A 23,171-nucleotide genomic window follows, 5' to 3' on the forward strand; every position below is an offset into this window, starting at 1 on the left:
TATAAATTATATATATTAATTCTTTTTAAATAATAAAGATTATTATTATAATAAATAATTATATATTTATTCGAATATTTATATATATACATATATAAATAATTTAATATAATTAGCTTCGTTATTAATAAGGTTCTTTAATTTAAGGGTATTAAAAATTGTTTCCTGCGGTGCCCTGACTGGCCTATAATGATAGCACCAGTACAAGGTTGCTACAGTGAACTATGCACTTGTAGCAGAGCGGAGCGGAAGCGGTAGGAAGTACGACAGCAATGCTGAAGGAAGCAGCGTAGTTGCAAGTACAATAAAAGGATGTTGTAAAAGAGGTCTTAGAGAGGACTCTGCTCTCAAGACAGAAGATTACAGTGGACTCTGCACTGTGAGAAAAGACTATATTGTATTGCTTGACTTGTGCTTGCTTGCTTAAGGAGTGACGAACTGAAGGAGAGGAGAGGTCTCTATATACATGGACACTAAGCATCTAGAAGCTTCTGTTGAATCCTGTGATGACAAATCAGTCTGGAAGAAATGCTAGCTAAGTTATAAGACTCTAGAATACAGTGGCAAAACCTCTTGTATTCTAGTACATTCTGTGGGGACTGAGTCAACTGATTCCGTAGAAGGAATAGTTCAACTAGCCTTCTATACTACAAGGTAGTACAAGGCAGTTACAAGGCACAGTACTAGCCACACGTTAACAAAAATTATATTCTTTAGGTTATAAGAATTCAAGTTTATTCTACCTTTATAGAAATTTAAAGAAAGATTTTTTAAAAAAAACTAAAAATAATAAAAGGGCCCTCGTTAAATTATAATTAATAATATAGAACGGTTCTTTTTATTATAAATAATATAAAGCCTTAGCGCTTTTAATTTAATAGAATTTAAAGGATTTATATAGTTTTAAAGGTTCAATTTCAGAGATTTTTATTATTAAGGAATTCTTTACCTTTATTTTTTAATAAGATATAGAAATATATTTAAATAAAATTAAAGTAATAATTAATAAATTGAATGTCAAGGAAATCGAATTACCTCTTTAAATCTTTATATTTTAAATTTTATTCAATTTGGAATAAGGATTTAAATATTAATTTTTCTCTATAATTTAAAAATTCAAAAAGGATTTTAAAGTTTATACTTTAAAAATACTAGTTTCGTCTTTATTAAAGGAATTTAAGCGTAAAGATTCTAATTGTAATAATATTTATTTTATTAATACATTGAATAATAATAAAGTGTTTGAATCTTATAATAAGAATTCTAATTCTTTTTAAATTTTAAAAGTAATTAAAAAGGTCAATTCCTATATTTATTATAAGAAATTTAATTATAAGTATATTAGGTATATTTTTCTTTATTCAAATAAGGTTCCCAAAAGTTTTAAGAAAATAAAGAAATATAACAGTTTTAATATTTCTTCTATAATTTTAAAAGTCGAAAATAATAAATTTATTAATAAAATTCTCGAAAATAGTTAAATAGTAAATAGAAGTATACTTAATATTCCAAATATTATTATTAAAAGGATTCAATTCATTAGATTATCAGATAATGTTAATTAAATATTAAAATTAAAAATTAAACAATTATTTAATAGTTTTCTTAAATTATATTATTCGGCTACGTTTAATAAAAATAATATAAATAATTATAAAAATATTTCTATAATCTATTTTAAATTTATAATTTATATTATTATTAATAAGAATTTCTTTTATACTTTTAAAGAAATTAAAAATGTAATTTCTTAAAAAAAGGTCTTTAAAGGTTTATATTAAATATTATAAATATATTAGTAAATCTTTTAATTATTTTATAAATAACTAACTTATATGAATAAATCATTTCATATTATAGTATATTAAAAATAATTGTTTTAATTCTATATAGTACGTATAAATTAATTGAATTAAAAGTATTATTTAATTGTCTAATATAAGAAGCGTTTATTATTTATCAAATACGATTATTCCTAATTAAAGGTAATTATTAGATATTAAATACTAAGACGGAACATACTATTCGTATAGAAATAACATATATATATATATAAATTAAAATAAAGTTCGTAGTAAAATAAAGTTAGAATTTCCCGTATATTAAATATGTTTAAACATTATTAATATAGTACAATTATATTCCCCTCTTGCGCTTCTATAGCAAAATCGCCTTAATTATTCTACGCTATTTAATGTTAGAGACAAAAATATCTTCCATTTCTTCCAATTTATTAAACGTTATTTTATTTATAATATTATCTTTCTTATCTTCCGTTTAAAGAACCTATACCTCCTCTACCTCCTCCTTCTTTATCTTCTTCTCCTTTAATTCCTTCTTAAAAGAGTATTTAGTAGCCTACCTAGCGTAGTAATAGTGCGTACAAACGCCGCCAAACTACTTTGGGTAAAGTATAATGTATTCGGCCGTTAAGAGGGGAGTGGTAGGGAAGTGTACGTACTAGTTGTACAATATTAAAGTATAAAAGTATAAAAAGAAAGTAATTAATTTAGCAAGGAAGAGTATATATACGTTTGTATATGGAATATTAATAATTTTTCCGATAAATAGTTATAATTAAGAGCTTAGACCAATTTTCAATTGAATATAGCCAACACTTGGGCCACCGTAGTCATGTGGGCTTGGCACTCTGCAGGGCGTGTCGGTCCCGACAATTGCAACTTTTTTTGTCTTCCCCTTCTTTCCTTTTCCACACCACGACCGGGTGAGACACCTCTCCTATCTCCTTCCTTCTTCCTGATATGCAAGTTTCCATTCCCACCCATCTCTTGTCATCGTTGCCGCCTCGCGCTGGATTCGTTGCGTGCTCTGGCATAGTCCGTCACAGCGGGGTCATAGCACCCGCGTTAGTGCATTATTTTTACGACACATTGATTGGAATAGAAATTGTTAAGCCTTCATCTCAACCCGCCAACCTTTCAACCACCTTCTCGCACAGAGCAATCAACGACCGCGCATTTGTTATGTCCAACGTGCTGACCTCGGCCCCAATCCTTCCTCTGACCCAGCTTCTCAACTCCACCGCTGACATCGAATCGAGACCGTATGCACTCAGCGGCTTCCCGCTTTCCATGTCGGTCTCCAGCCGCAGAAGCCTTGAAAGCTGCCTCGACATGACATCCACGCATGCCTTGACCAGCGCCGCGCTATCCGCCCCGTCTGCCACAAGTGCTTTGAACTCCTGCAGAGCTTGATCAACCGTCCCATGGTCGCTCCCTCTTCGCTTCAAGTCATCTTCCGAAACAGCACTATTACTGCTGCTGAAGAGATATCCGAACCTTGGATCACTCACGATATCCGACGACTCATCGAGAGGCAGAGGGAACGCAATGCCGGTGATTAGTTGTGATATAGAGGCAGGATTGAGAGGACAGACGGCGTCTTGCTGCAAGATTGAACATGTCAGGATACGACGAAGGACTCTTTCCCCGATGGGCGTCCACTGCTGCTTGTCAAACCGGGCTTCGAGACCAGCTCCTTGCTCGGCGAGATATCCGACATCCTCTATGGCACCAAGGTCCACCGAGTTGGCCCGCAATCCCAACCCACGCCGGTAACTGGCAAAGGCATCCAGGAACGTGTTGGCAGCCGCGTAATTGGCCTGCCCTTTGTTGCCAATGATACCAGACACCGACGAAAGCATGGTGAAGAAGTCGAGGGTCATGCCCTGTTCTAGCGCAGCTTTGTGCAGATTCCACGTCCCCTTGACCTTGGCCTCCAGAACCTGGCGGAAATCCTCAACCGTCATGGTCTCATAGGTCTTGTCACGAAGAACCATGGCTCCCTGGATGATACCTGCTATTCGCCAACCACGTCTATACTGCTTGAACAAGGACCGGACAAAGCTCGGGCTGGCAACATCGCCCTTGGCTTCGGTCACGGCACAGCCGTAGGCATCGCATCCCTTGATGATACGAGTTGAGACGGCGTCCGAAGTACCGCTACGACTGCAACTGATGATATGTTTCGCTCCGTGTCGAGCCATGTGGATTGCGAGTGAGCCACACAGGCCCTTGAGACCACCAATGATCAGGTAAGAAGCGTCTTCTCTTAGCTGCAAAGTCCGCAAAACGGGACGAACTGGTACTCGAATATCGCCATGGCTGCTGATGCCTACCCTGCCACTAAGCTGACCGCGACGAACGCAGTCCAGAGCGGCAGATACATCATCGAACCCATATCTGGTAATCGGATGAATAGGTCCAACGTGGCCCGCCTCAACCACAGCAAAAACCTCTTGCAAGAGTTTCTGCACGAGCAAATCTTCGACTTTCCCGGTGGAAAAAAAGTTCACAGTCCGAAAGGAGCAGTTGCGGTAAAATGGTCCCATTGCCAATGTCACTGGTTTGGTGGCATCATGCTTGCCAACGTCAATCATACTGCCGCCATCTGCAAGAATATTCCACGAAGCATCGAGCAGCTCGCCTCTAGCCGAGTTCAGAACGAGATCCACGCCACGGCCACCGGTCTCTCCCATAATCTTCTCTGCCAACTTGGCTGTGAAAGAGGACTCAAAAATGTGGTGCTGTGGAATACCAAAGGTCTCCGACAGGAACGCCTGTTGCTCGGAATCTTCGACAACAGCGAGAATAGGACTGGCCTTCCTGTCCTTAGCAAGTTGGATCGCAGCAAGACCAATACAACCCGTTGCAGAGTGAATCAGCACAGACTGGCCCTGTTGAAGATTTCCAAGATTGATCATCGAGTGTATGGCGGTTGCGTATGCCAAAGGAATGGTCGCTGCATCCTCAAAGCTCATCCAGTCCGGAATTCTGACGGCTCGCTCGGCAGAAGTGGTTAGGCGATTGGCATAGATGAAGCTGGTCATGACCGCAACGCGATCACCAACTTTGAACTTGGTCACACCAGCACCGAGTCTTCTGACAATTCCAGCGCACTCACATCCGGCCACCTTCTTGGTCCCAGCCCCAAAGCCCTTTATCATGGCAACATCCTGCGTATTGACGCCAATAGCCCATACCTCCACCTCGATTGATCCCTTTTCCACCGGCTTCTCACTGGCACACTGCTCAACCCAAGTCACCGACGACTTGCCACTCCGGCCAGTCTCAAGTTGAACCGTGTTCTCATGCTTATGGAAACCCTTAACGACCGTCGGCGCTTCCTCTGTCTCGCTTTGCCTGAAAGCATTCGCCTTTTCATCAGGCATCAACCTTTGCACGTAGACCACACCATGACGCTCAGCATACTCTGTCTCTGCCTTGTTGGCTCTGACCAACTCGAGAACCTTGTCTACAACCCAGGCAGTAGCGAGGCTGGTAGCAGATTGCACATCAAGGGTGGTCAGCCTGGCCGTGGTGTCTTCTCGGCGAACAACACGAAACAGGCCATGCGCCAAAGCGTTGTCAGGGTCAGTAACCTGGTACTGTGAACCCTTGGTGACCCAGACAACCGGGTTTCCAGACGCAACCAGCCTCTTGAAACTTTCCCACTGTCGACCAGAAGCATGAGCGAGTACTGGACTGGAGAGCTCATCGAGGACCAAAAAGACAGTGGTGTTGGGAGCTGCAAGGGTATCCAGTGCTGACGCGCTTTGATGCGTCACAGTCCAACCTGAGTACTCGAGTTTCTCGTGAAGGCTCGGTGGAAGGGGACGGCTGGAGCTTTTAAATCCGACAACTGTCAGATGTCGTGGGAGCTCTGTGATCCCTCCATGCCGCTCTTTATCGCTAGTGGGCTGTGGATCGTTCTTGTTTTTACACAGGTAGTGCACATTGCCACTGTCGGTGACTTCAAGGATGTTCTCAAATCCTTGACTAGCCAACTGATCCAGCTGCTTCCTCCGGCTCCAAAAGCTTTCAGCAGTGGAATCCAAAAGCTTTCTGGCCTCAACGCGGCTCATGGGTGCAGAAGAGACGGAACTGGCATGATCATTCCCATCCTCGGAGCTTGAGTCTCCGGAAGAAGAGCCAAGGCTACTAGATGCATCAGAATCGCCAACCAAGCCCCCATCGGAAGTCTCATAGCCGCTGTCAGTCGCAGTAGACGTGTTGCTGGTCGGTGCGTCCGCTATCAACACAAACGCATCCTCACGAAGAATGGGCTTGATGTTAGCCATGATGTCTTTGACTGGGACCCCAGACTTTGTGTGCGACTTGACGATCACAAGATCGTACCTTCTTCTCTCTACCAGACCCAGGGCCTTCTTGTCGGGGCTGATCAAGTGGAATGCAGCGTCCTTGTGGCATCCAAGCTCCGCTTTCAAGGCAGCCATTGTTGTGGAACGAGTGGTGGCCAAACCGTAACCAGAGCATGCCAATCTGCTTGACATGTCTGTTGGAGAAAACCACAAGCTGGAGGTATCAGCTTCGTCAAGGTTGACCTCAAGAACCCTGAGCAATGGCTTCTTGTGGGCGATGAGGTCAATGACTGCATCAACCTTGAAAGCCTGGCCAACATCCTCGGGGTCCAGATACATGAGTTGATCTTGTGTGAGGAGCGAAATGTCAGGCTTCCATGACACAAAGTCGAAGGTGTGCGGATCGGGCTGCCTCTCCACGTCAATCTTGACATAAGTCATTCCCCTTGCCTGGAAATAGAGGGAACCCGTCTCAGGGTCATGTAGGGAAATATCACAAGAAGTTCCCTTGGTTTCGTCCTTGTAGCCACCGGGCTTGCAGCCGGACTTGGCTATGGCAAGGCCAACCTTGAAGTCCTTGGGGACGCGGTTGAGTATCACCTCGTCAATCGTACCCGGCACCACTACATCGTTGATCAGGCTTCGTTCATTCAGGACATTGGGCGGCGCCCCAACTTGGAACGAAGCATCGAAGGGTGCAGGGTGGATGGGGAAGTAGCTTGCCGGCTCATACCTGGACAGGGGCGGGGTCAAGTCAACCAGCGCACGGCAGCTATGTTCCCCACTGGTAGCCTCCAGGCTGAGAACCTTCCTGAACGACGGCCCAAAGAAGACGTTGGCCTCGCTCAGGGCCTTGTACCATGGGCTGAAAGACGTAGGGTTGTCCAGAGGCTCAAGGTTAGTTCCGCTGATCTTGTCCTTGAGGGCATCGATGACGCGAATGCGGCCCCAACAATGAAGGATATTCACATCATCACTCGAAGTCGAAATTCGAAACTCATCCCACTCCTTGTTATCAGGTACCGCAGTAAGGGTCAACAGGATGGTGCAAGTCTTGTTCTCTTCGACAACCAGGGCGCGGTCGAAGTGGATGTGGCGCAGCTGGTAGGCCAACTCATTGGCTGCTGGAACCGCTTTCTCTGGGTTCAATGAGCAGTGTTTCTGGTACATGGCCTCTACTGCCATCGTCACAAGGCCGGCGCCAGGCATCAACACATCCAGACCTATCTGGTGATCACGAAGCCAGGGGACATCCTCTAAGCGGAGGTGCTTGCGCCATATGGGGCATTGCCATGGTGTACCCAAGATCTTGCTTCCGATGAGGTCGTGGTGGGCAAATTTTCTGAACCGCCAGTCCCTGCTGGTTGCGTTCTCGTGCCAGTACTTGACGGAGTGGTTCCAGCTGTAGTTGGGAAGGTCGACAACTGTTCGGACCTTGGTATCGTCATATTGGTTGACATGGGACAGGCTGATGGGGAAGCCAGCGACGAAAAGACGACCGGCAACATCGTGTAATGCTTTGGCGGCGTTGTCACCCCGAGCCCAAGCGGCGCAGTATGATATTTCTCCGGCATTTGGTAGGGACTTGAGCACCTGGGAGATGGGACCAGCCAGGGCGCCGGAAGGGCCAATCTCTATCAGGAAGTCGGGAGACTCATCACCAGCCTGCTTGGCCATGGCCGTAAGGGCCTCGTTGAAGCGGACGGGAGAGATCATGTTCGTCTTCCAATATAGCGCATTGGTAGGGGAGGCGTCGGTCAGTTTCTGTGCCGTGACCGACGAAAACATGGTAACGCTAGATGACGAAGGACTGTCAAGAACTGAGAAGTCCTGATCATTGGTCAGAAGATCCTCATACGCATCGCCGAACTCACCCATGAGCTGGGAGTGGTACGCCAGATCAACTTGGAGAAGCCGAGCAAAGCTGCCTGACCCCTTGATCTCATCAGCAAGCTTAATGAGGGCATCCTTTTTGCCTGAAATAGTCAAGCTTTGTGGACTGTTATAGCAGGCAATCCAAGCCTTTCCCTGGTGTTTCTCCAAGAAGGGAGCGACACCTTCAACACCAAGACCCACCGCCAGCATACCGACATCTGGCTCGGCCTTGCCATTCTGGTTGACAGTCGCCCATCCCCTGTAAAAGGCTGTCTTGATGGCACCAGCGCGGCCAAGGAAGCCAGCAGTGTAGGCGGCGGCAATCTCACCCGAGCTATGGCCGACAACACTAGAAGGCTTAATACCCCATGACTCAAGGAGAGCGATGATGCAAAGCTGGAGGGCAGTCACCAGGGGCTGGGAGAACTCCGGCTTACGGACATGCTCGGCAGATCTCGGCTCTGTAAGTTCCTCAACAAGGGACCACTTGGGAGGATTGGGGACGCCCTGCAGGACAGTGTCCAGCTCCTCGAGGATTGACCTAGTCCAAGGGAAAAACTCGAGCAGTTGTTTACCCATCTGAGGCCACTGGGCGCCTTGGCCTGTGAAGACGAAGCCGATTTTGGGGATCTTGTCGGCCTTTTTCCCGATGGTGAAGTCGCTGGCCTCGATCTTGGTGGTTCGAGTGGTGACGAAGGCACGATGCCACAGGCGGGTACGGCGGTCTGAGAGAGTGTAGGCTAGATCAGCCAAGCTCAGCTTCGCGCGTGGGTCACCGAGGTGGTTGACGAGAGACTGGATGTTGTTCTTCAGGGAAGATGCGTCGTTGACTGATAGTACGATGGTGTATGGCTTGTCCAACTCAACGATTTCTTCGGTGCCCGAAGAAATGCCCTCATTGGCATAGGAGATGGAGTTAACATGGTGAGCCCGAAGTTCGATGTCCGCCTCCTGAATAATGGCATGGGCATTCGCGCCCCCGTATCCGAAAGAGTTGATCGAGGCACGCTTGGGCTTGCGCTCGGTATCAGGCCAGGGGAGAGCAGTCCTCGAGACCTTGACTTTGTTGCCCAAAAAGTCGATATGGGGGTTAGGAGTGACGAATAACGGGTTTCCTGGGATGACCGAGTGTTCGATGGCGAGGATGGTCTTGATCAATCCTGACAGACCCGCCACAGGCTCAGAGTGGCCGACATTGCCTTTGATGGAGCCGATGATTAGAGGCCTGTCTGGGTCGCGGGTTGCAGCAAAGGCATGACCGACACCTCGGACTTCGGTTGGGTCGCCAGCTGGTGTACCCGTGCCATGGCACTCCAGGTATTGAGTGTCGTTGAGGTCGGTTATTCCGGCGTTCTGGTAAGCTGCACGGATGGCCGCGGCCTGGGCTTCAGCGCTGGGGCTAGAGATACCGTTCGTCCGCCCGTTACTATTCGTTGCCGTCCCGAGGACAATTGCCCGGATAGGATCCCGGTCTCGAACAGCATCACTCAACCTCTTGATAATGACACACCCCACACCTTCCGCCTTGATGTACCCATCAGCCAGTGCATCAAACGTATGACACAACCCAGAAGGACTATGAGCCTTGCCCATCGTACCCCTATTATCAACAACATGATCAGGATTAAGATACAAATTCGAGCTAGCCACAATAGCCGCATCAGCCTGCTGCGTCTGCACCGCTCGCACAGCCATATCCAGCCCAACCAAACTTCCCGAGCATCCCGTGTCAAGAGTAACACTAGGTCCCTTGAGATTGAGAAAGTGGCTGATCCTATTAGCCTGAATCGCTCGACCGACGCCGATACTGATGTTAGCGGGAAAATCTTCGGGATCGCGGTTTTGCATGTCCCCGTAGTCGGAGACGAAGGAAGCGACGAAACAAGCCACTGGTGCTCCATCGATTGCTTCGAGAGGGACACCGGCGTTCTCGAGACCCTCATAGACTACTTCGAGGAGTTGGCGCTGGTTGGGGTCGAGGGCTGTGGCGTCTTGGCCGCTTAGGGAGAAGAAGGAGGCGTCGAAGTGGTCGAGGGGGATGGATTCGGAGAGAAACATGCCTGGTATAGGGGCATGGGTGTCAGCAATTTCCCTTTATCCCGGGCATGCTATGGAGGGGATAGGATGGGGACGTACCACCAGGGGGCCTCATAGTCCCGGGCTTGTGGCTCCCATCGTAGTGGGCATCCATGTTGAAACGCGACTTGGGCACTTTGTTTGAGGCGACCTTTCCTTGCTCCAGGAAATCCCATAGCTTGCTTGGTGAGTGGTTTCCTCCGGGAAGGCGGCAGGCGAAGCCAATGATTGCTATGGGGTCTTGCTTGTAGGGCTGGGTGGAGGTGGACATGGTGGGCTGGTGGTTGGGGTTCGGCAGTATCTATTGTGCGGTGACGGAAGGATCACAAGAAAAGGTTGAGATAAGGGCTTGCTTTTATGCAAGCCATCATTGAGGTTGCTGCGGAGATCCATCGGCCGTAGTTGACCCCTCTCTGGTCGTGTACGGGGCTGTTCTCGAGCATTCCCAGGAGCTTCACTTCTTCCCTTCCTAACATCGATACTGTACAGTCCTTACAGTTGAAGGACCTTCGGAGGTCGAACCGCGGCAAAGCGTACGACTATCTCTACAGTATCACGCGGCCCGTCCAGCTAAGCAACTCCACGGCTGACAAGATGACGCCAATGGCCCCGACGGCCCATTCTGACCCCAATACGCAGTTCATCATCCTGCTTTTGGAGCTTCCGAGGTTCAACCAAGCTTCGCGGCTCGGGCCTGTTACCGCTTTGGTCAAGGTAAAGATGATGGGTGTGAAGAGGACTGCAGTTGGGCCAGTGTGTGATCAAGTTGAGAAGGGCATCATGGATAAAGGACTCGTGTCGATGTGTGGAGGGATACAAAGTCTGGACAGGTCATCCCACACCAAATATCGACCAGCTTCGTACAGAGGACCAGTATGAAGCCCCTTCGGCATCTACTTCCCAGCGTTGGACTTGTGATGTTGGTGTTGAGTTACATCGATGCCAGCTTACATCAACCTTCTTCCTACAAGGACACGCGACGCCCTGTGAAAGACATTTTATGAGGTTGCCTGCAGGCGCATATGTGGCAGAGGCAAGTCTGGCAGAGGCAAGTCTGGCAGAGGCTCAGCTCGATAAATTTTCGTTGGCTTCTCGACTTCTTCTTTTCCGAGAACCTCGGATTGTTGAACTACCCTCGACAGCCAACACTATCTCCGGCCGCGGGGTGTCAGCTCAAGTCACGATCGAGCCCATATCCGCTGTTCATCACACTGTACAGAGTACAGATCCTGCGGCTTTCTGGTATCCCTCCCGATCTTCAACAAGCTTGTCATCTTGGCTACATCGTCTTCCCTTTTTCGTCTTTGTTGATTACCCCTGTGGTGGTCTTTCTCATTTGGCCTGCCGCTTTTTGAGCCTGGAGGTGGGTAGGTGCCCTACCCTTCATCAGCTGAGCCTACTGGAGCTTTAGGGGGGGCATTCGCGCTGTCAGGGCCACTCAGACCATTAAGAACACAATCAATATCTTGCGTCAGCACCAACAGAATACACAGTTCACGGCGTGGTGAGACACGACGTTGACATGTTGGCACGGTAAGGCGGCAGAGCGGTAACGTCGTAACGGTTACGGTAATCCAAGCAAGAGGGCGCATGACTTTCTTTCTTTTGTCTCTCTTTGCTTCTTTCTCGCGGGGTGACTTGTGGCGTCCGGGATAACAGCTCCAGGCACGGGATGGAAACAGGACGACTGGTCGAGGATAAACGCCGCAGACGCCGCGGACGCCATTTACCGGATGTAGTTGTGCCCAATGGCTTTTACATTCCAATGGTACGTGAAGTCAATACTATGTGATGTGGTTGTTGTAGAGCGTGGAGACTTGGTCGGACGATTGAAGTCGGTCTGTGAGCGCCCTGGCGTGGTGTTACTCTTTACTCTGTGTCTCAAGAGTTTACATACATGACGGGAGCAGGACTTCCGGCCGAAAGATGATCCCCTTTCATTCTACATGTTCCTCATTGACTTGGAAAAGATCTCGGACAGCTACTTGATTAGGTGTGACCATGGAAAGAGCATCAACTAAGCCCGACAAAGTCTCCCATCCTCCTTCTGCACCCACTTCTCACTTCCCACCGCTGTCAACGCGTACAGCAACCCTTCCGGATCGTACTTGTTCTTGATGGCAAGCAGCCTCTCATAGTTCTCTCCGTAGAAGGTGGTCTGCCAGTCCGGCTGATGCGGATCGCCTTCGTTGAGATAAGCGCCGCCACCAGGAGTGACTTTCTCAAGAGCGGCGCCGAAAACGTTGGTGATCTTGTCCTGGGCGTCGATGTTGGCGGAGAAGTTGAGGTGGTTGTATGGACTACGTGTTTCACACTGTCAGTACTTGTCTTTGCGGAAGGGGCTTGCATAGGTGGGCACGGAATACTCACAGTCCAAACACGCCAATCTGAATCGCCGACTCGAACAACGGGTTGACTGAGTTGGGATACGCCTTTGACAACTTCCGCCCCCTCTCGATGTTGACCGAAATACCAGCCACAGTACCGTCCGCACTGGCGATGGCGTCCAACGCTTCCGTCAGCTTCTCGGCGCCCTCCTTTTCCGTTACCAAGGATCGAGGGATCAAACGTCCACCCATATTGGCGTCGGTGACGTTCTGTTGAGCGACCATGGCCGCAACGGCATCGTGAAAGGATGGGAAGTCAGTGAACGATGAAGCTGCATCGTAGCCATTTCGTTAGCACGCCTTCACCTCAGCACATCGGGCTCACACATGAAGTGACAACAACATACCATACGGAATCCCCAACCCATCAAGCTTCTCCATAACCGGCTTAAACGCCTCTTCCAACTCTTTCGCCTTCACCCCCGGCGCCAGAACCGGCGACACAGCCAACACATCCTTCAGCAAGAACCAAATAGCCCCAGCCCCAATATCCACAATCCCCGGCAACCCCTCCAACCAAGCCTGCACGCCCTTAACAAAGATCCCCCTATCTTCCAGGCTATTGGCACTAAACATCAACATAGCCCCAGCCGTCTCAAAATCTTCCCACGCCTTAACAGTAACGGACACAACCGCTCCGAAAGTTCCTCCCCCGCCGCCAGACAGCGCCCAGTAGAGATCCGCGTGCTCGTTGAACGGCGTGGCTTTTACCAGCCGGGGCTCGGGGTGCCCAGTGGCAGAGGAGGGGGGGATAACAACCTCCCACTCAAGGACTTGATCCGCCCCCAACCCAATCGCAGACGACAGCACCGAGTGCCCGCCTCCCTGGGTGTACCCGCCTACCACGCCGACGCTCTCGCAGTTACCGCCGTGTAGAACCAGGCCGTGGGCTTTGGCGGCAGCAAAGGCTTCGGAGACTTGCACGCCGGCTGCCAACTTTGCTGCTTTGCCCTTGTAGGCAACACTTCCTTGCTGTTCGGCTTCGTGGGTGTTATCGAAATCGAAGAAGTCAATGTCCTTGAGATAATGCGTCCATAGCGCCAGGCTACCGGCGCCGGTGGATTTACCGAGGTAATCGTGTCCGGTGTTGCGGATTACTAGCCGGATGTTGTGCTGGTGGGCGAAGGAGAGGGTGGAGATGAAGTCGGTGGCGGCGGAGGCGGAGGAGGCGGAGGAGGCGTTGAGGGAGTAGGTGACGAGGGATCCGATGCTGCATTTTTCGTGGTTCCTCTCCTGCCCAGATGGAGAAGAATCACCATCAAACGGATCACACTGCCCTCCGTCAGGACCAGGACCGTGCGCAAAAAACTGGTTCATCACGCTCGCTGAGTCGCGGTAGTGCGTAGCAGTGAGGTGCCAGTCCGAGCGCAGCTGGGCGCACTTGGCTTTGTCGTACCGTTCATCGCTCGAGTAGCAAACGGACCCGAGGGGGACGGTGGCGATTAGTCGGCCGCCTACGGTCTGGTTGAAGCGAGACCATTCTGTGGGGGAGGGCCAGCAGGCGTCGCCTGGGATGCAGCGGCAGTTTGAGGAGTCGTTGGAGGTGGTGATTCGGTCTTGTTGGGGGAGGAGGTTGGAGATTGGTTCTTGGGCTAGGCCGGAGGTCGCTGTGGCTGTGGCTAGCAGCAATGCGCTGCTGAGGAAGCAGGCTTTTAGCAGACCTGGAGGGAACATGATGAAGCAAACAGTGTACTGGGGAATGGTGATGCTGCCGCTGGTGGTGATGATGTTCAGACATAAGCTGCCCGGCCCGGGTGGTACGGGATACGTCATTGCTTTTATATCTTGACCCGTCAGCGTCAGCCCACCTCGCATTCATCTGCGAAGATCTCTGGCTTACTGGCAGCTAGTGCTTACGGCAGCCATCATGATGTTTTCGAATCCGAGATGCCGGGAGTCCGAATGGAACCACCCAACACCTTCCGTCATCGGTCTGGATGATCTGTTTCCTTGTCGATCACGACGGGATGCTGACGAGAACATCGCTAACAGGCCTAACAGGCCTATCGCGATGCGATTTACCGGTGTTGATCGGAAAGCTGATGCGCTAAGCCCCCGGGCTTGGCACCGTGCTTGGCGCCTGTTGCTCGCTATCTGGGGCCGTTGGGCGTTAACGCCAACGACATCCGAGATATGCCATCGGTCCTGTCATCACCACCATCAACACTGATCCTGCCTCTGCTTTGGATGGCTGTCGTTTCGTTGCCGCCGTTGGTGGCGGCTATTAATATAAGGTAATGATCAGGATCCGAAGTTGGAAGTCTGGAGATCTTTGTCGAGGTTCAAAAATGAGGGTAGGTTGTCCAGCTCCAGGTTTCCAGTCCGGCAATGCTCCTGCTATGTCTTCCCTTCCATGTTCACTTGTTCCAATCCTGTCTCCTGTCTCCTATCATTTTTTTTTCCCACAGCTAGGCGGAATCTTGCAAACATTCATGTTTCACAAACCGTTGCCCAGGCTCATGTTCGGAATCCTTCCCGCTCTCTCATGTGGAAAGTACAGGATAGGTCCTGTCACGGCTCACCAATCCAGCTGGATGCATCATGTTTCAGAAATCCGGCAAGACCAAGGGACTCTGAACAGCTTCCGCCTCTTGTGAAACGGGTCACCAACCGCGGGCGGTCAACATGACGGTGATAGGTGATAGGCACGGCAGGCAAACTCACAGATCGTGGGGAAAGCCATGGGACATGAACCACGGCTCATCGGGAAACAGGGACCTGGGATATTCTTCAAGGATTTGGATTATATTTTGTATAATCCTTACTGCAATATGCCCAGAGTGTGCAGGGTTATGGCCTCTCCCGACCCTTTATCATTTGCTGAAGTAGAGTCTAGACTCCGCGATGATGTTTGTGCGACTCCTGGAATTCCCATGCTCATGCCTGGCATGCCGTGCGGCCCATCTGGTTTGAGACCTCTTACAACTTTACATGACCAGAATTTTCCGCCGGTGCTTGAAGTCATATAACTTCATCTGAACATAATGACAAGATTAACGGCTCCAAGACCCAACGGTCCAACGGCTGATACTCTTTGTACAGTAAACCAACCTGAAAGCATCGTTTGTCCCCAGCCCGGCCGTCCCCTGATATCTCCCGCAGAATGGAAACAAACGCCACTCAATCTTGTTTGACACAGCACCCAACATTAAGGAAGTCGGCGGTTGAGCAAATCGTGTTATCAACAAAAAGAAGCGATTCAAGGCATTGTCATGATGTTCTATATGAGTGGCATAAAGTCTCGACTTGAATCGTCTTTCTCTCTCCCCAGCACAGCCATCATCAGCACTCAAAACAACAGGATTACACCTTCACACACCCACAACAAAACCACAACTCATCAACCGTCTCATCCAGCCAGACATCATGCAGCTCATCTCGGTCCTCACTGCCTTGGCCGCCTTCAAGGTCGCCTCCGCGCTTCCCTCCGCCGTCAAGGCTGCTAACGACCTCCTTGCCCGCGATGGTCTACTCGGTTCCAAGCTTTGCACCGACATCAACTTCGCTGGAAACTGCGAGACCATTACCAACGTGGCCGATGGCCTGAAGGCCGACCAGTGCAGTACGTCGAATTTCCCAGCCCTTCCTTCAACAAGTACTCCTGATGTTTAATGGCAAGGCAGTCACTAACACGCTGTACCTTTTTCTTACATATATAGTTGCCGTCGATCCTTACCTCCGAACCAACGGGGTCTCCTCGATTCAACCTCTCGAGAAGTCGTGGTGCACTTACTACCTGACCGACAACTGTACGGATCTTACCTCCGACCTCTGCGGACACTACGACGCCACTTCCCCTATCGACAACTTGACGACGGTGAGCCCGACCAATTCGAATCACAAATGCGGGGGTAACATGGACAAGAAGATTGCTAGCTTCAAGTGCCGTCCTTTCTGATATGCTCCAGGTGCACATGGGAGGTCATGGAAAGAGTGAGTGAGGTCTAATAAAGGCCCAATGTTCATGAAGGGGAAGGGATAGGTATTTGCTTGTTTCATGTTTCGGGCTTTGCGCGGGTTAACAATGGACGATGTCCCGGACTTCCCGTTCGCGGTTCGTCGTCGCCATTGTTTAGTGGAACCCGGCCATTCTGTTTGAGAGGGGGATTTCTTTCATGCTTTTTGCGATATTATTATCACTCGCTAGACGAGGATTCAATTCAAGGATTTCTGTGCGGTCGCTGTTCTTTTCCCTTTTCAGTGTTATTGTCGTCGTAGTACAGTGCAATCTATTAAAGGCGCCTGGTGGTGTTATTCGTACTAACAATTTCGGTCCATATAGTAAGGTAGGTAATAAAGAGCGTAACTTCCCGCACCCTCCCCTTTATCTTCGCACACCCTTTTTTGACTTACACGGTTTACACCCTGCCTATCCCGGCATTATTTCATTCCTTTCTTATACAAGAGCAGCGTTACGTAGCCAATGTCAATTAATGCTCATCCCGCCAGACCTGCAGCTCTCAACACCTCACCTTCACCCACAGACACAACAAAACAACGACTCATTCCACCTCATTATCCAACCATTAGTCATGCAGCTCCTTTCGTTCTTTACTACCTTGGCCACTTTCAAGGTCGCCGCAGCCCTTCCCTCGGCCGTTAAAGGTGCTAACGACCTCGTTACCCGCTATGATAGTACCTCTACATTCGGTTCCAAAGTTTGCGTGGACGTCAACTTCGGTGGATATTGCCAGACCTTTTCCAGCGCGGCGGGCTTGACGCGCGGCATGTGCGGTACGTCAGGTCAGGGTCCGAATTCATAAACCCGTTTTCTATTTGATAACTGTAGCAAGATACCTAGTCACTAACAAGATGAGCCGTTATATATATATATATATATATATAGTTCGCCTCGACGACAGCATTAGGGGGCTCGTCTCCTCTATTCAACCTCTCGAGAAGTCGTTCTGCCGATACTACGTGTACGTACCTCCCCTTCATAAAAGAAACCTGAGCATCGACTGAACTTGTTTCTTAATACAGGACTGAAAACTGCCAGGATCCCACCGGCGACGGCTGCGGATTATACGACGCTTATTTCCCGGGTTTCGCCGACTTGAAGACGGTGGTCCCGTCCGCGTTTTTAGACCTTAAAAAATGCGAGCCCGGCAATATGGATAATAAGATCCGCAGCTTCATTTGCTACCGCCATCTAACTTGATTGAGGTGGTGGTCTAGACATAGTGAAGGCCTAAGGCCAATGAAGGGGAAGGGGCATTTGCTTGCTTGTTTCTTTTGTTTCGTCGGGGTTCGGGTCAACCAATAATGGATATGGACGGTAGCGGTGCCCCGGACTTACCGGTCGCCGGCACCTCCTTGTGGTGACATTGTTTGAGAGGTGGATTTCCTTTATACCTTACTTTTGCGATATCAGCGTTATTCGCTAGACGAGGATTCAATTCAGATCTGGGATTCTGGCTGGTCGCTGTTCTGTCCCTCCGCACCTCTGATATTGGCGTGCCTCAGTGCAGTCCATTTGCATTTGGAGCGCCTGGTTGTGATTTCCGACCAATGAGGTGTTATGCGTACTAACAACTTCAATGTCTACAAAAAAGACGGCAATAAAATGCTGACCTAGGCTTGCCAATGTGAACATTTTCTGTAGGCAAAAGCACAGGCCACTTGCATCCAATGTCAATCGACGTTCATCCCGCCAGACGCAGCCCTCAACATCTTCCTGCCAACTTCCAACCACCATCTTCATCAGTATTTCATCCACTTCTGCCCCATCTTCTTCACCCTCCTACCATTCCATTCCATTTCTTTCACTCATATCCACACGATCGAAATCGCAAGGAGCACCTCGTTTAGCGGCTCGCGGGGTACATACAGCGTCTGGCAGTTCCAGGTGCATGCCAAGTGGAGTCACTCCAATGCGCAGGTGTTAGGGAAGTCCCCCGGGTTTGGCAGACACAGCGACGTGGGCTTAACAGCATGACATGAACATTTCAAGTGTACCCGATTACCTCATGCCTCACTTCATAAGGTACCTCTAGGTAGGTTGGCGGAATTCCTGAGGATGGCTGGGAGGAAGAGAGATTACTATCCACCTGACAGCATCCTAAGTTTTTGCAAAGAGGCTCGGTCATATCATTTTTTTGTCATTATTCTGCGGTGTTTCTTTTGGATGGAAATTCCGCTGATGGTTCTCTTGAGAAGACACCTGGCACATAAGCAATTCGCAGTCCGGATCATCGGTCTCTTATTTACGTGCCTCAAATATGCCTTTACGGTGGTCATATTGCGCCGCTCTTGCTTATCTTGTGCTTATCTTTTCGTTCTTCGAGACTTCCATTGCTTATACCTCCTGCCACCTGCTGTTCCTCTACTGGTAGAGGTAAGCCAAAGCTGGATGTCATTATTGGCTGTTTGTAGGAATATTGGCTTGGCTGATCCCATCATCGTTCACGCGGTCAATGATAATGCCTCTCTGCGGCTTATATCTCTACTGATGCGACCTCGACGGCGAAAGGGGAAAATTTGAGGCGATGGAGTTCATGCGAGTACCTCTGGAGATATGGTTGAGGCCTGATCAGATCATCAGCAGCTGATGATCAGCTTACACCCCCATTGGTGCTGGCACCGACGCCATAAGATATTGCCGGATTCGAACAACGCCTAGAGAACTGCGCCATGATATCTCACTGAGAAGTTCACTGACTGGAGAGTGAGGGCTGTAGATAAGGCTGTAAAGAAGCAGACGATTGCTCGATTTGACGATATCTGACGTGCGAAGGCATAGGTTGCGTGCTGCGCACATCCAGAAAGTTTGGTTGAGGGAATCATTGATGCTTATGTCTCTTTCACAACGCTGCTTATCAACGATATCCAGTTCAAATCCAGTCATCGAGCGGCCGCTGAGCCTGCTGTGCCTGCTGTGCCTGGTATTTTCAAGCTTGGAGGATTATTGTGAGGATATGCGCCTCTTCTCAGAGCCAAAGTAGCTGGTTGACGACTATGGGGCCAAAGGACTCAATGAAGTGAAGATATGTATCCCGCAGGGCGCTCTCCTTTCACGGAGTGACCTTTGCTTTGAACGACTAGACATCCAGCACAGCATGTCTAACTTCAAAGTAATCATCGTCGGCGGCGGGCCCGTAGGCCTCATAGCAGGCCATTGTTTCTCCCGAGCAGGCATCGACTTCAAGATCCTCGAGCGTCGAGAGGCACTGGACCTCAACGCCGGCTCATCCGTGGCCTTATGGCCACAAAGCGCCAGAGTCCTTGACCAGCTGGGCCTCTTAGACGGAGCTATGGCGGCCTATATTCCGGTGAAGTACAAGTGCAACTTGCTTCCGGATCGGAGGGTGTTGAGCAAGTGCGATATGAATGCGGCTATTCAGAAACTGTTAGTACCTACCCTTAGCTGTGGGATGTATCTGGGGTTGGCTTACTGAGAGGTTGTTGTGAGACAGACACGGACACCACTGGATGCTTTTCCACCGGGCCAAGCTTCTCGAGATTCTTTACGATCGCCTCCCTGACAGAGAGAACAAAGTCCAAACCCAGAAGGAAGTTACAGGCATCTTCAAGCATGAGACGGGAGTCACGGTCATCTGCGCCGATGGGACCAAACATCAAGGGTCTATCGTGCTCGGAGCGGATGGCGTTTACAGCGCCGTTCGGAGACTGATGAACGAGTCTGTCATAAGTGGAAGTGAGAAGGAGACAACCACGAGGCCATCACTTCGGAAACGGATTACAAGAGCCTTCAAGTTCAACCCGTTCACTCTTTTCACGCTGAGGAGAAAGAACCCAAGCTCGACACCAGATACCATCCTTTCCCCAACCTCAAACGGAGATAAAGACCATGACCAGCTCCTCCCCCCAGGTCTAAAATCCACTTACAGAGGCATCTACGGCCACGTCCTCCTCTCCCCCAGCTCCCACCCCTTCCCTCTCCTAACCCCGGAAACCCTCTACGAAACCCACGGCCCGCACTTCACCTTCCAACTAATCGTCGGCCCTCCCTCCTGCAACATGCTCTTCTTCTTCTTCTGCGCCCGCCTTCCCTCCTCTACCCCTACCAAAGGCACCACCAGAAAAAGAACACACTACACCCCCCACGACGCACACTCCTTCGTTACCTCCCTATCCCATCACCACCCAACTCCCGATTACACAGTCCAAGACATCTGGTCACAAGTCACCTGGTCGCACATGTCTGATTTGGAGGAGGGAGTGATAGAGGGGGATTGGTACGACACAAGAGATGGGAGGATAGTGCTGGCGGGTGATGCGGCGCATAAGATGACGCCGAATGCGGGGCTGGGGTTGAATGAGGGGGTGCAGGATGTTGTTGGGTTGGTTAATGGGGTTTGCTCTATGCTGGATGATATCAGAGCTAGGGCAAGGAAAAGGGTTGGGGCTGGAGCAAGAAGTGAGGCCGGGGTGGAAGGGGGAGGGGGGGTGGAAGCAGAACAATCTCTCTGGCCTACGCCAAAGCCGATGATGGTTCAACCAAGTTCGGAAGACTTGGTCGAGACCTTCCGCGCCTACCAATCCCTCCGCCGCCCTCGCGCCGCAAAAGTCGTTGGCCTCTCAGCTCTCTGGACAAGAATGGTTGCCTGGGATAACTGGGCTTGGAGGGCGCTGGACAAATGGGTGACACTGGCGCCGGAGATGCTCAAGGTCAATGTTGATAGGACGGGGTTAAAGTGGTTGATGAGTCCCGTGGTGGCGGGCGGGTTGGTGTTGAAGCTGAAGGGGATGAAGGAAAGGGGGTTCAGGGAGGGGACGGTCAAGTGGAAAGAGGGAGTTCCGGTCAGGAGGAAGGAGATCGGGAACTGGATGCCTCGGATGGAGACCGGGAGGGAGGCACGGGGGTGGGCTGGATGGTTAGTGCAGGTAAAGGGAAGGGGAAGGTGGATACTTGGGAGGCGGACTATAGAGGGGAAGAAGGTGAAAGGGAAGCGAGGTGCGTGGGTTTGAGGTGATGGAAGGAAGAGAAGGTGCAAAGCGCAGATGATAGTAGACTCGGCTTGGGAAGGCGAGCGTTACGATGATCGAAGAGTCAGATGGGAATGATCATTGATCATGTGTTTGCAGACCGGACGGTGATGGCGATGGGAAACCGGGGCGTTTAGATGAATGTTCTATAGGATTGTCAAGTTGGTTAGAGGCATTCCAAATATAAAGAAGCAAGTACTATATATAAACGACATCCTTGCCTTCAAAGTCAACCAACAAACGGTGTGGCGTCGATGGTGACCGAGTTCGTGGCGGCATTGCCGGCGGTATCACCAATATCGTGTTAACATTCAAGTAGTTCTGTCTTTGTTGCGGAATTGACGTGGTACTCAAAGTAGATCCTTGCACGGCGGCTTAAAGGGTGAAAGGAGGCCCAAAGGTGCTTGATGGGCCCGTTACCCAGCAGCCACATGCAGGGACGAACAGGGGAGTTAAAAAAAAACCCTGGCTCCTTTGTTTACTTCAAACAGACGTAAGAATTAGGCGAAAGAAAAAAATCGTGAAAGCGGCAACCACGGTTGAGTAACTTGCCCCTGAGTTTAAAGGCAGGTAGTCTTCTTCTCTTCAAAACTGCCCGGAAAGTGATAACTCGTCTCGTGCTGCACGACTTCCTTCCTTCAGACTTGAGAGTTGACTACCTACATCCTTGTCGGACTAAACCCGATCAGCTAGCTGCCTCTCACCACAAATTTCACTTCTTCACATACCAGTACTTCTAGACAACAGCAACCATTGCAACATTTCTACCTTACCTTCATCATGCACTCGCTGGCGCAACTCGCTCTCATCGGCCTTGCCTCCGCAGCCGTCATTTCCCCCGTCTCCCGAGGCACTACTAGTGGTATTTCCGTTGATGACAACTTCAAGACCCGGGACTCCGCCAACTCCTCCTCCGATCTGGACTGGAACCAGTCCCTAAACTTCACCTCCACCACCTCCTCCGACGGTGACCTCATCGCCAAACGCCGCACCGACAGCGGTACCTACACCTCCATCACTCCCCCCGCAAAACAACCCGACTTCTGCCCCTATGATCTCGTCGAGCAACCCCAACCTTTGCTGTCGTATGACAACAAGGCCCCCCTCGCCTCCGACTGCGGTCACATCGTCGACCTGATCAACGACACCAAGCGCCGCGGGTCCTGGACGTTTGACATCGCTGATCTGGAGAAGGGGATCATCCTGATTAACTATAAGAGTTGTGCGTTTAAGATGGTCAAGGATGGGGAGATCAGTGGTGGGAAGAAGATAGAGCAGTTCAAGTGGGGGGTGGAGGAACTCAAGTTTTATTTGGGAACTTGGTTGCAGAAGCAGAGGCATGGAAGGCTGGGGTCGGTGGGAAGCGTGAATTGTTGGGTTGAGGGCGAACGGAAGAAGGATGAAGGGGGGGTGAGGGTTAAGTGGATGGTGCAGCAGCAGTTTGAGAAGAGTGGGAAGGCGTTGGTTTATGTTGCTTGATTGAAGCGGTGGGGATGGGTTGAGGGTTTGGATGTTGGAGTCAACGTGGGTTGATAGGTTGTTGTTGTGGTTTTCGAGAGCAGGTGAGGTGTGTTTTGTGTCAAGGTATATTTAGGGGAGAAGATGGAGAGTTGCTTTGATGTCTTGTCTTCAGGGGTTATACAGAATTGTGCTTTTCGGTACTAGAGGTAGTCTTGAGTATCACAGATCTGCCTTCTTATTCCCGTAAAGGTAATCTCGTGTAGCATTGCAGCATGCACATGTGCCAAGAAGTGTCATTGCCT

General features: G+C 49.8%; 7 protein-coding genes across 7 annotated transcripts; 5 read left to right on the plus strand and 2 right to left on the minus strand.

Moving 5' to 3' along the window:
* Positions 1–2,732: 2,732 nt before the first annotated feature.
* Positions 2,733–10,768, minus strand: B0H65DRAFT_572426 (putative polyketide synthase). The gene is made up of 3 exons (XM_062830513.1): positions 10,133–10,768; positions 5,073–10,056; positions 2,733–4,145 (listed from the first exon to the last, which is right to left on the minus strand). Exons 1-3 carry the CDS (start codon positions 10,341–10,343, stop codon positions 2,924–2,926), a joined length of 6,417 nt encoding a protein of 2,138 aa, XP_062683566.1. The 5' UTR covers positions 10,344–10,768; the 3' UTR covers positions 2,733–2,923.
* A 1,321-nt stretch (positions 10,769–12,089) lies between these two features.
* B0H65DRAFT_422974 (uncharacterized protein) lies at positions 12,090–14,133 on the minus strand (the record flags this gene model as incomplete). Its single annotated transcript, XM_062824428.1, has 3 exons — positions 12,090–12,372; positions 12,443–12,731; positions 12,807–14,133. The coding sequence occupies 3 exons, from the start codon at positions 14,131–14,133 to the stop codon at positions 12,090–12,092; spliced, it is 1,899 nt and encodes a 632-aa protein (XP_062683567.1).
* A 1,692-nt stretch (positions 14,134–15,825) lies between these two features.
* On the plus strand, positions 15,826–16,624 carry B0H65DRAFT_523453 (uncharacterized protein; the record flags this gene model as incomplete). The annotated part of the gene is made up of 2 exons (XM_062828793.1): positions 15,826–16,021; positions 16,119–16,624. The coding sequence occupies 2 exons, from the start codon at positions 15,826–15,828 to the stop codon at positions 16,355–16,357; spliced, it is 435 nt and encodes a 144-aa protein (XP_062683568.1). The 3' UTR covers positions 16,358–16,624.
* Positions 16,625–16,991: 367 nt separating this feature from the next.
* On the plus strand, positions 16,992–17,620 carry B0H65DRAFT_441995 (uncharacterized protein; the record flags this gene model as incomplete). Its single annotated transcript, XM_062825555.1, has 3 exons — positions 16,992–17,193; positions 17,306–17,381; positions 17,443–17,620. 3 exons carry the CDS (start codon positions 16,992–16,994, stop codon positions 17,618–17,620), a joined length of 456 nt encoding a protein of 151 aa, XP_062683569.1.
* Positions 17,621–18,157: 537 nt separating this feature from the next.
* Positions 18,158–19,372, plus strand: B0H65DRAFT_539007 (uncharacterized protein; the record flags this gene model as incomplete). The annotated part of the gene is made up of 3 exons (XM_062829105.1): positions 18,158–18,445; positions 18,645–18,796; positions 19,224–19,372. Exons 1-3 carry the CDS (start codon positions 18,399–18,401, stop codon positions 19,370–19,372), a joined length of 348 nt encoding a protein of 115 aa, XP_062683570.1. The 5' UTR covers positions 18,158–18,398.
* Positions 19,373–19,517: 145 nt separating this feature from the next.
* On the plus strand, positions 19,518–21,628 carry B0H65DRAFT_523457 (FAD binding domain-containing protein; the record flags this gene model as incomplete). The annotated part of the gene is made up of 4 exons (XM_062828794.1): positions 19,518–19,807; positions 19,875–20,110; positions 20,261–20,820; positions 20,905–21,628. 4 exons carry the CDS (start codon positions 19,518–19,520, stop codon positions 21,388–21,390), a joined length of 1,572 nt encoding a protein of 523 aa, XP_062683571.1. The 3' UTR covers positions 21,391–21,628.
* Positions 21,629–21,872: 244 nt separating this feature from the next.
* On the plus strand, positions 21,873–23,117 carry B0H65DRAFT_463541 (uncharacterized protein). Its single transcript, XM_062826709.1, has one exon. The coding sequence runs from the start codon at positions 22,189–22,191 to the stop codon at positions 22,885–22,887; it is 699 nt and encodes a 232-aa protein (XP_062683572.1). The 5' UTR covers positions 21,873–22,188; the 3' UTR covers positions 22,888–23,117.
* The last annotated feature ends 54 nt before the right edge of the window (positions 23,118–23,171 follow it).

Source organism: Neurospora tetraspora (assembly GCF_033439725.1).
Source record: "Neurospora tetraspora strain CBS 560.94 chromosome Unknown B0H65scaffold_3, whole genome shotgun sequence".
NCBI classification, from domain to species: Eukaryota; Fungi; Ascomycota; class Sordariomycetes; order Sordariales; family Sordariaceae; genus Neurospora; species Neurospora tetraspora.

Bases quoted from the DNA above. Each gene is read 5' to 3' on its own strand.
- B0H65DRAFT_463541 (XM_062826709.1), top strand. From the start codon at position 22,189: ATGCACTCGCTGGCGCAACTCGCTCTCATCGGCCTTGCCTCCGCAGCC.
- B0H65DRAFT_572426 (XM_062830513.1), bottom strand. From the start codon at position 10,343: ATGTCCACCTCCACCCAGCCCTACAAGCAAGACCCCATAGCAATCATT. The intron at 10,057-10,132 runs GTACGTCCCCAT...CCCCTATACCAG, and splicing joins GACTATGAGGCCCCCTGGTG to GCATGTTTCTCTCCGAATCC. The intron at 4,146-5,072 runs GTCGTCGGTGAC...CGGTCAGCTTAG, and splicing joins GAGACTGGCCGGAGTGGCAA to TGGCAGGGTAGGCATCAGCA.